Source organism: Cydia pomonella, chromosome 12, assembly GCF_033807575.1.
Source record: "Cydia pomonella isolate Wapato2018A chromosome 12, ilCydPomo1, whole genome shotgun sequence".
Taxonomy (NCBI): domain Eukaryota; kingdom Metazoa; phylum Arthropoda; class Insecta; order Lepidoptera; family Tortricidae; genus Cydia; species Cydia pomonella.
Genome location: NC_084714.1, coordinates 19,614,092 through 19,625,517, shown reverse-complemented (window position 1 = coordinate 19,625,517; position 11,426 = coordinate 19,614,092). Strand labels below are relative to the sequence as shown.

At 41.5% G+C, this 11,426-nt stretch overlaps 1 protein-coding gene across 4 annotated transcripts; it reads right to left on the bottom strand.

Moving 5' to 3' along the window:
• Positions 1-1,442: 1,442 nt before the first annotated feature.
• LOC133523794 (reticulon-4-interacting protein 1, mitochondrial) lies at positions 1,443-11,217 on the bottom strand. 4 transcript variants are annotated; one of them, XM_061859526.1, is made up of 8 exons: positions 11,088-11,217; positions 9,583-9,818; positions 8,704-8,915; positions 7,870-8,061; positions 6,260-6,369; positions 4,590-4,782; positions 2,737-2,838; positions 1,443-2,071 (listed from the first exon to the last, which is right to left on the bottom strand). In XM_061859526.1, exons 2-8 carry the CDS (start codon positions 9,788-9,790, stop codon positions 1,958-1,960), a joined length of 1,131 nt encoding a protein of 376 aa, XP_061715510.1. In that variant the 5' UTR covers positions 9,791-9,818; positions 11,088-11,217; the 3' UTR covers positions 1,443-1,957. The 4 variants fall into 4 exon arrangements, with proteins under 4 accessions (XP_061715510.1, XP_061715508.1, XP_061715507.1 ...); XM_061859524.1 differs by having other exon boundaries at positions 9,583-9,796; XM_061859523.1 differs by having other exon boundaries at positions 9,583-9,793.
• Positions 11,218-11,426: the final 209 nt, after the last annotated feature.

Here is an 11,426-nt window from a genome sequence, read left to right as displayed (position 1 = left end):
CCAGCACTTATTTCGCGTCGCGGGATAGTGCATCAACGGCGGTTCAGCTCTTGTTTGTTACGGCGATGTTCCCCTGAAGTTTAGAGCTGAGAATCCGTAAGTAAATTGTACTGGATTTATTACATTAGGCTCGTTGAGATGGTATATTCTTGACAACATATCAAAGCTGACGTTTGAATTTATTAGGAATATATAACAGTTTGATATGAGTACGAATCATAAATTTGGGTTAAAGGGTTTATAGATATATCTTTTCCTATATGTTGTTTACATACAGCATTTCTTTGTCTGTAAGGGCAATGACATTGCGTACATTTTGTTTAAGGTATTTTAGGCCGCATTAACACCAATTAAATTACCTCAGCGTAACAAGAACCTCCTTTATATTTCATTATTTTTACAAGTCCTGTAAACTTTAGCTCAACCTTAAATATTTTTGCTCTTTAGTTCATATTTACATACGTAAAGCTACTTCCAACACTATTAAAGTCTTCAATCATTACATTGGCATCAACACTGTTATAGTAGAGCAACGTTATATATCTTTGACGATATAATTTTGAGATATGTATAATGAGCAAAGCGACTGTAGACCGAAGACCAAATATCCCGAAGAGCGAAGTGACCGAAGAGCGTAGCGAATGGCCGCACCAATCTACAAAGTTTTCTCAAAAAATCCAAATATATTCCAATTAATCCAGCTTTGATGATTCATTTGAAAACAAGTAACGTTTCCTGAAAATGTAATCTAATTTGAACCTTAAATCGGAATGCTAAAGTTGAAATTCTAATGGCGCGTATGTGGTCGATAAATCGTACTATGCCTGGAAAAGGGTTAACTAAAACCGCGCGTGCCACTGCCCAAAAAAGGGTCGTATAATTCTAATTGGCACCTGAGCGCGGGCTAGTCCAACGCCAAAACCAGTGTAGATGCGCTCTTCAATAACGCGCCTTTGTTCCGCATAGCGAGGACACATTTTAGACTGGTTCGGTAGCGTTCGTTTCGCCGGCACTCAGTACCACAGGTACCACACAAGAAATCGCAAATTATTTTTCCATATGTTCATTTTGAATCTTATTTCATTTACCATAGGAGTTGTAATTCAATAACCGATTAAAGTGACCGGACACTTTTTTTGCAGGTAAGATTAGCCGCTCGGGGCCAGCTACAAATCTAACGAATATAAACTCCGTCGCACGCGTCCGAATACCTGACGGCCTACCGCGAACCACGTTCGACGTGTTGCCTCCCTGTCACACTTACGTACGAATTTACAAGTGCGACAGAGAGGCAACACGTCGAACGTGGTTCGCGGTAGGCCCTCCGACTCTAAAATTTACAATGCGCCGTCTTTATCCGCTCACCCGCTTCGTTTGTTTTATAAGTTGGAACTATATAAAATAATTACAGGCATAGATATACCTCATGTGTATGTCAAAGTTTCATTACAATCCAACACGTAGTTTTAAAATGAGAACGAAATTCCGTTTGCATGGGTAGGTGAAATTCGGCCATTTGCCGCGGACGTCTTACTTAAGAGGGAATTATACCACGTGATTTTCCATTCTCCATAATTTTAAAGTATGTTATTGACGCAATGAAAAACTAGGTTTATAGGTTTCCCTTTTTTTTTCAAAATTTGCAAGACAAACAATTTTTTTTAAAAGCGAAACCTATAAACCTAGAATATATTATGCTGAAGCGATCGACATCAAATTCAAAGTGATTTGTTAAGATTTCGTTAGTGGAAAACGTTTTCTTCCGCAATGGAATTTCATTGAAAAAATACCGTTATTTCGCTAGGATCGCAAAGTTATTCTTCCCTTTTAATTTTATTTTATTCGGAAAACAGCTTAAGTAAACTAATATTAGGTTAACATAAATAATTATGTATTAGAGAAGCCATATTTATGTTAACAGAATGACAGGGCCGTTCAGCGACTATGACGTACGATGTCACGGCGCGGCAAAGTCGAGCAGCAATTTGCCGCGCGCGTGCCCCCGCGAGGCGCGCGCGTACGCCGCGCTCGCCTCGCGCCAGCTCCACACTTGCTCCACGGCCACACTGAACTGTGTACACAAATATTTTTATCTTTCAATTATTGTCAATTTGTCATTTAACTAAAATAGTGGACGACCGCTTTTCCTATGCAAACTTAATCCCCATTTTCTACCCTGGATATTGAAATTAAGGAAAATATTTTTAAACAATTTATTGCAAAGAGAATTGAGTATAGAGGCGTATTTTCGAAATCATTTTTGTAGTCAACTAAATTTATTGCCATCTTTTAACAAGGAACGGTGTCGCCATCTATTCGAATATAGGCCAAAGGTACATCACCTTTTCTATTCGAGCATATTTTTCTCGATTTTATTAAGTATAGATGAATATACAGTATGACCACGACAGTTGAAGTCACGCACACAACAACAAAATCTTTTTGAAATTAGTATTCTTTTTTCAAACCGATAGCAAGTTCAAACGCCAACTGCAAGATGGATCAAAAGCTACTTCGAGGTTTTTTTTTAGCTTAATATCGGGCGCTTAAGCCACGTTTTTTTGTAATTAGTACTCTGTGTAACTGTGTGTGTAATCATAATCATTCACCTCAATTCTCCTGGCGATACCTATATATGAGTTAAGTAGGACTGAAAAATCAAATACCATATACATTTTAAAACTAACCTAACCTAAACTAACTGCTACAATAAACAAACAAAATATTAATTAGCACCTGTTCCCGTTCGGCTCGGCGACGTAACAGTTCAATGTCGTCGGCGCGCGGTGAGAAGAACGCCCAGCGCACGCGCGGCAGGCACGCCGCTAGAGACGCTTTCTGAGGACAATAGATTATACAACAACTCCATAAAGTAACACATTTTATCCGTGGCAATTTATCGGTCTGAGCGTAAGCGCTTATGCTGCTTACACGTTACTTTAACACCAACTTTACGAGCAGTGAAATTGTTTATCTATGACGTTGGTTGAAAAAAGAATAGTACATTGTAGGAGAGGCCGGAAAACCGCCCAAAGATGGACGAGTGAGTTTGAGGGCCGTCAAGTTAGTGGAGGCCCTCAAATAATACGGGTCCATCTTTAGCGTTTCCGGCCGAGGCATTATGTAGTGCTTTTCTGGACTACTGCGAGGAAATAAGAAAACATTTGCATAACTAACATAAGTACTTTAATAGAAATTAATATTTATATTGGCGCGAGGAAAGCTGTTGAAAGGTAGCGATGTATTTTTTATTTTTGCTGGGAGCATTTATATTTTCTTCACTAGAAGAACTCATGGATGACTCAAGTGGAGATCTCTTACTGGAGTTCTCTGTGACGCATGAATGCCAATTAAAACCAAGGGCACCGTGTACAAACGAGCTGTGAGACCCGCTTTACTTTACGGATCTGAATGTTGGGGAATGAGAAAGTGTGACCAACAGAAAATACATGTCACTGAAATGAAAATGCTGCGCTGGTCTGGAGGTGTTACTCGGTTAGATAAAATTCGGAATGAGTATATCCGAGGTACTTAAAGTTGCAGATATACATCATAAGATGCAGGAAGGCCGATTACGCTGGTATGGTCATGTAATGCGCAGAAACGAACACCACATGACGAGACGAGTGATGGATATAGACGAGGGCAAGAGAGGCAGAGGCCACCCGCCAACCAACTGGACTAGAACCATCTCCAAGGACATGACGGAGCTAGGCTAGGCCTAACGCCAGCAATGACTAAAGATCGCAACAAGTGGCGATCATGTATCAGGAGGGCCGACCCCAAATAGGGAATGCGCCAGGAGAATGATGATGACTAGAAGAACTCATTTTATAGCGTAGATACGTGTGTTTCTTGTACTTTTTATTCAAACACAATTCACACTATACAATTCAGTAAGTATTTTCCGATCCCGCCTTTTTTACTTTTTTACCACGTTTTTCTGTTGTTTGCTTCAAACCGACTTTAAACTTAGAAGCGTTTTTGCTAAAAAACCACAAACAGCTACAAAAGTAAAAACACTTTAAGTGTGAACTGAATGGTTTTACCGTTTCTTTTTTTTTAAACAAGTAATTGGTCCTATAAATAACCTTAATTTATTTCTGAAGGAAAATGTTGCGTCCAATAGACCTTTTACCATCAACAATGACAGATCATATAAATATACATAAATATAAATATTATAGGACATTATTACACAAATTGACTAAGTCCCACAGTAAGCTCAATAAGGCTTGTGTTGAGGGTACTTAGACAACGATATATATAATATATAAATATTTATAAATACTTAAATACATAGAAAACACCCATGACTCAGGAACAAATATCCATGCTCATCACACGAATACATGCCCTTACCAGGATTTGAACCCGCGACCATCAGCTTCGTAGGCAGGGTCACTAGGCCAGACCGGTCGACAAATCGGTCATGATAACAATGGATCACCAATGACAGATGATGATAACAATGAAACATTGTAGCAGTGGTGGTTCAGGTGCTACAGCTATTGCATACTTTCCAGCTTGGTTTTAGACCATCTATTGCCACATTTCAGAACAGGGGCGGGAAAAAGAGTAGAGTATACCTGAGTAGGTTGTCTGACGGCTAAGTTCTGCTGGATCAGGTCCGCGGCCGCCGCCACGGAGCCTGGCAGGAGCCCGGCGGCGTCCGTCCGGCGCAGGAGCGGCGACGTCAGCGTGACGTAGGCGCCGAACGCGCACGCCAGCCGCGCCGCGCCCGCGCCGCCCTGCCCCGCGCAGTCTAACACCACGTCGAACCTGACGGATTTTACTTTATTTTATTTTCTTACTTTATTTTTTTTATGTGGAGGGATGGAACGGGAGAGGAAAACCTAGAAAAAGGTGGATGGATTGTGTGAGAGATGACATGAAACGAACGCGAGTGAACGATGAGATGACGGGTGACAGAAAGATATGGAAGGAAAAGACATGCTGCGCCGACCCCAAATGAATGGGATAAGGGCAAGCGAATGATGATGATGACTTTATTTTTTTTAGGTGTTAAGAGAGATTATTTGGGACAACCGACTGGTCGCCGTCCAGTGGGTCGGCCCAGATGCCGCTGGAGCGACAGTGTACAGGCGGATCTGTGCCAACTCCAAGCCGATAACTGGCAGGAAGTGGCACAGGATCGGGACAGGTGGCGTTCTCTCGTTTTGGAGGCCAAGACCCTCTTTGGATCACTGCGCCACATTAGTTAGTTAGTTAGTTTATTTTCTTTACATTATAAACAATAGTTCATTACGATACAAGTGCGAAAAATAGGAAATTCGAAACGAGTGACGATAAATTAAAACACGACCGAAGGGAGTGTATAATTCGACACGAGTTGCGAATTACCTATTCGCACATGTATCGTACAACGTTTTACAGTACATATGGCCTTTTAAATGTTCGACATAATAACATAATATGCTAATTTTCGCACTAGTGCGGTAAAGTAGCACCATATGATTACAGTACTCCCTTCGGTCGTGTTTTAATTTATCACCAATAGTTGCGAATTTCCTATTTTCTGCACTTGTATCGTAATAGTACATTACGATCGTGCAACGTTTTACAGTACATATGGCTCTTCAAAGTTTCGACATATGCACGGAAAGTGCTCATTCCCGCACGCGTGCGGGAAAGTAGCACCATATGTATGTACTGTAAAATCGATTAGTTTCACGCTAATGGCTTAAACACAAATCACGCGAGGTTCGATAGGGGGGTATCATGGAAAAATCACGAAATATCTCGTTAAGGGAGAGGGGGTATCCGGAGACCTCACGTGTAGATACTCAAAAAGTAACCGAAGAAACCTCGCGTGATTTGTTCACAAGCCCTACGAGTGTCTCCTACGTCCTGAGAGAATTAGTAAGATTTATAACTACTTTCCCGCACTAGTTTGGGAATAAGCACTTTCCGTGCCTATGTCAAAAATGTATAGGGCCATATGTACGACAAGCGTTGCAAATTACCTATTCGCACGTGTATCGTACAACGTTTTACAGTACATATGGCTCTTTAAAGTTTCGACATATGCACGGAAAGTGCTCATTACCGCATGCGTGGAACTGTGGAATGAACTATGGCCTGCGGTATTTCCATCTTAAAGGCCGGCAACGCACTTACAACCCTTATAGTGTTGCGGGTGTCCATGGACGGCGGTAATCGCTTACCATTAGGTTGTTCGCTGATCGTTTGTCTCCTATATCACAGCTCACCACCACCTAAATGTATAAATACTAACGGGCCAGCCTGCTGCAGACGGTCAGCATAATCTTCCTGGCGCCGGTCGAGGGGCTCCGCCCCCAGCGCACGCGCGGCCTCCGCTTGCTCGCCGGCACAGCTCACCACCACCTAAATAAATAAGTTTACTGTCAAAGTAAGAGCTGGTGGCCTAGCGGTAAGAGCGTGCGACTTGCAATCCGGAGAAGTTATTGTCAAAGATTTCATTTTTGATACCTACAAGATATTATCGCTAACTGTACATTTCTTTTAACAATTAATTAATATTAATTGAGACAATAGTAATAAGCCCAAACACAATGAGGTTACGTTGCTTCAAAAATATTTTTTGCCAAAAACTTTTATTGACATCGACTTATATAAGTTACACATGTTCTTGCACTATTTCTTTCTCAAACAAATTGTCTACGAAAACGCGGGGTATGGTCAGGAGTGTTCTTGGACAAGAACACTCGAAAGCTCCAATCAAAGGGTTCAACAGCAAAACTGCTAAGGAGCTTTTAGGGCTCAAAAGACACAAAACCTGTGCGATGACTAATAGAATATAAATATAAATAAATATTATAGGACATTATCACACAAATTGACTAAGTCCCACAGTAAGCTATATAAGGCTTGTGTTGAGGGTACTTAGACAACGATATATATAATATATAAATATTTATAAATACTTAAATACATAGAAAACACCCATGACTCAGGAACAAATATCCATGCTCATCACACGAATAAATGCCCTTACCAGGATTTGAACCCGGGACCATCAGCTTCGTAGGCAGGGTCACTACACACTAGGCCAAACCGGTCGAATATTGACTGTAAGTTGAGCAAACACATGTTTCAAATTGGAAAGAAACAAGATGCGACATGTAAATACTACCTGATAATAATAATAATACCTACGCAAGTAGCTAATGTATTTTAATTAATATGTTGTCATTTTAATTCCTTTCTTTTTATGTTATTTGTACTAGTTATGTAAGTTGACATGTAATCACCTATTACCAATAAAGAATGAGTATAAGTAAATTCTGTCAGGAGTCCGAGGAGACTGCAAATTCTCTGTTCCTGTGGACCACTAATGTCTAAAAGAAATACCTACTTAGGGCGGCATGTATTGCAACCCTGAGGTACAGAACATTACGGCCCAAAGAATCTGGAACTTCCTGGATTCCACGGGCATCAGTAATGAACTTTAAAGGGCCGTCACAATATATCCTTGCTTGGTCGACGTGGCACCCAAAGGCCCGCAACACCCCAATAATAATAATGGTCAGGAGTGCTGCTGTGTAGTGTGTGTGTAGCACGCCTCACCCACACAAAAGCATAGCCTGAACGTTAATACTTACTCACGTGAAGACATCATGCCCTCACTACTTAGCAGCTTCACGGCCGAGTCCAACGCCACCCCGCCCAGCCCAAGCACGAGGACCCGTTTAACCCACTCCTCGCCTGGTGCTAACACTCCCACCCGCAACGCCGCACATGCTGTCAGCACGCCAATACTAATGATAGGGACAGATAAGAGCACAAGCACTAGTGCTATCTCTGTCACGATTAAATATGCGCGTCATTCACCAATACTAATGATAGAGAGAGACAGATGCTCACATGATGCCTGTCCCTAACTAGAAGCTGCACGGCCGCGTGTCCGACGCCGCCCAGCCCGAGCACGAGCACCCGCTTCCCCCCCTCCCCGCCGGGCGCCAACCCCCCCACCCGCAGCGCCGCGCAGGCAGTCAGCGCTCCGTACAGAGCGCCGCCTGCTTGGAGGTCGTCTAGGTTTTCTGGTGCTAGGCTGACCTGGTAACAACAATTTTTATATCATTATTAGGGAGCTCATAGATCACAAATATATACCGTGTTTTTTGATTTCCGTTAATTTCAAGGCTGCATTCCTGAGCATAAATTAAGTAACTTTCTGAAAGACACCGGAATTCCAATTAACTCCATTCTGGAGATATAAGGTCCTTACGAGCGTATACACTTGCCTTAGGGCTTATTTACATATTGATTAGTGTTTAGTTCGAGTGTATACATTTGCTACTAAACGTAGTACTATCTCGGACGATTGATGTTCGAAATGACATTGATATGTCATAGTTTTTAATTGTTTGGTTGAATTAAATGTAATGCCCGTCTTACAACAACGCTATATGCAACATTTAATTACTTTTTATAAAATATATGCTTATATATACTTTTTTTTTTCTTTTTTTGATAATTAACTTGTTTCCTTAAACGTTCTAATCCATACCCCGGAGTTGACAGAATTCAATAAAAACACAGTGTATATGAAAGTGATTTTAGCCTATTTTTGTCACAAATATCATGTCAAAAAATGTACCACTGTTTAACAGGCATAAAGTCCGCCTGATGATCCAACCCATTGCAACCCAAGAAACATCACGTGTACTACCGCGTACCGTACCGCTTCCTACTCACCCAAGAAGTTTTGGCGAGCACGTAGTCCGCGTGCGCCCCTACCCTGTGCGGCGGCAGCACGCCCCACACGCGGGCCCCCGGGGCGAGCGGCGCTCCGGGCGCGGCGCCCGCCACCGTCCCCACGAAGTCTCGCCCCGGCGTTAAAGGGAACTCCAGTCCTTCGCTGCCTTCGAGCGCTCGCCACGCGTTTAGAACGCGCGAGCCGTAACCACCTGCGAAAAGCTTACAGTAAGGGCCCATATTGCGGTCACAAACGTGGCTCGCAACCTCGTTTTCATCATTATTATAAGTTTTATTTTACTCGCAATGTGGTATGTAACTGTTTGTACTTAAATTTGGCTCACTTCCCGGTTTCCGACAAAGCTGAAAATTTACATATAAATGTAAGTCAGGAGACAGATCGACAATAGAATATTATGGTATCATCAAGCTGATCTGACGATGGATTCAGGAGGTGGCCATAGGAACTCTGTGTTTGGGGTTGTTAGAATTGTGTCAATGAGTATTAGCTGTCTTTGGAAAGAAAAGTACAGTGAGCGATAAAAACTTGTATCAAAAATGAATTTTCTGCCAAGAACTTATTAGTAGGTACGCAACCACCAACACACTCAATCACCAACTTACAGTATGGAATAGTGGCGCGTCGCCACTTCTAAACGCATGTTCGTACGAGGCCTAAGGCCTTGGTCTCTGTTTGACCCCGTGCTGCATAACAGCATCACGTTCTAGTGATATATTGCTTCAGTCTTTCTAACAATGCGATGCTGTACGCAGCGTACGGCGCTAAACGAAGACCAAGCTTAAGCAACCCTTCATTGGCCACACAAAAGTGATGTATTTTTTTGCATCGATTTTTATTAGATCGTGGTATATACTTACGGATCATGGCGAGATCAATAGGGTTTATAGAAGACGCATGCACTCGTACGAGCAGTTCATCGGGCGCGCGGCGCACGGGGCGGCGCGCCGCGTCGAGTCGCAGCGCGGCGGCCGCGCCCGCCTCGTCCGCGGCGTAAGAATGCGCGCGCCACGCCGCCATGCGCGCCGCGCCCGCGCGCGCCTCCGCTGCCACTCGTGCGGCGGCCATCGCCTGCTTTTAGTATTTTAGTTAGTTGCTGGGGAAAATCAAAAAACATTTGTGCCTATTCTGCGTAAAATATGGGGTTGTGCTACTCTGACCACTTCAGCTCCTCCTTGAAACCCAGCCCAGAAGTTCTCATCGTCTACAATAGTAAAGTGCCAAAGAGCTAGAGAGACAAGTTGTTGGGAGTCAAAGTACAAGTTAGGACAAGAGCTTGAACCAAAGTGGCAAACATACTAAAGACCTGTTGAGAATACATATTAAATAAATATTCAAAAATTAAAGGAGTTGGAGGAGGATATTTGCAGTAGGCATTAAATTAATAAATATATGTAACATATAACATATGTAGAGATGCCCACAAATATTCAGCAACTATTTGGTATTGTTATGTATTTTTCATGTCACTATATGATGTTACTATAAATGTTGTATTGACTTGTAAAAGAGCCCTTGAGGCCTACTTGCAGAATAAATTTTTGAATTTTGAATTTTGAGCCACATTGCCAATTATTCAGTATTCGGCCAAAAACCACTATTCTCGGAATCTTTAATATGTATAGTATAAAGGGCAAATTATAAATGAATTCACCAATTGATTAATTTTTTGAAATGGTACTGTTAGACAATTCTACTTATTGTTTGCTATTGTAACTATTTCTGTACTGTTTTGAGATGTTCAACAAATAGTTCCCATTTGTTTGTATTCCCAGTATAAAGCAATTATGTTTAATTTTAGTCTGATAAAAGCTACTGATTACCTTTTTTTTTTCGTTGGGTTAATTTGGCCTAACATACAAGTATGTGACTAATTGCCGCAGCGAAAGTGTTAATACTTAATAATATCAGAGGTGTATTTAAATATTAGGCGCCCAGGGCTGCCCCATATGTTAAGCATAAATGCATATTTTTCAGGCGGTTTCTGGAAACGTGGGAACTTCGCAGCCTGTCGCCCAGGGCCATGGCCCCTTTGGTCCTAGGGTAAATACGTCCCTGACTGATATACTGACAAAAAGTAGCCTTTAGAATCAACTCAAATACTTGGAATGGCACTGAACTAGCTGTGGCTGGGAACACAACCTGTTCAGCTACAATACTTCAACGCGCTATTTGTGCTTTAATATTAATATTTACAAATGTACCGTTCTGTGACATAGAAATAAAAAGAGCCTGGAAATAATACAAACTTGCTGCAACTGTTTACTAACATTTTCTGCAATCTAACCTCAAAATATACTTTATTGAAAATATTCCCTTTAAGAAAGGGCAGTTGTTAGATATTACTAAATCTTAGAATATTTACCTATCAAGAAAAATAAAGTGCTTTTACCAAAGGTCACTTGTTTTTCTTAAATCTGCATCGAGTTAAAATATTGAAATTATAATTTTGTTTTGACACTTTTGACAGTTACAGAAAAGGAGCCGGTCGGATATTTCGCGGCGAAATATCCGACCGGCGAAATTTTCGCCACCCTTAATTTAAATTAACCAAAGTGATATACAATTATTTGCTATGACGATATTAAATTAAAAAAACCGACTCCAGTGTTTGATTTTTTATTGTTTAGAGGAAAAAAATTGCTTTCTTTTTTCCTCTCGGATTGCTCGGAACCGATAAAATGAATCCAAGTCTCCGAACACT

Bases quoted from the DNA above. Each gene is read 5' to 3' on its own strand.
- LOC133523794 (XM_061859526.1), bottom strand. From the start codon at position 9,790: ATGGCCGCCGCACGAGTGGCAGCGGAGGCGCGCGCGGGCGCGGCGCGC. The intron at 6,370-7,869 runs GTGAGCATCTGT...TTATTTATTTAG, and splicing joins TAGTTAGGGACAGGCATCAT to GTGGTGGTGAGCTGTGCCGG. The intron at 4,783-6,259 runs GTTAGTATTTAT...AAAATCCGTCAG, and splicing joins CGTCTGCAGCAGGCTGGCCC to GTTCGACGTGGTGTTAGACT.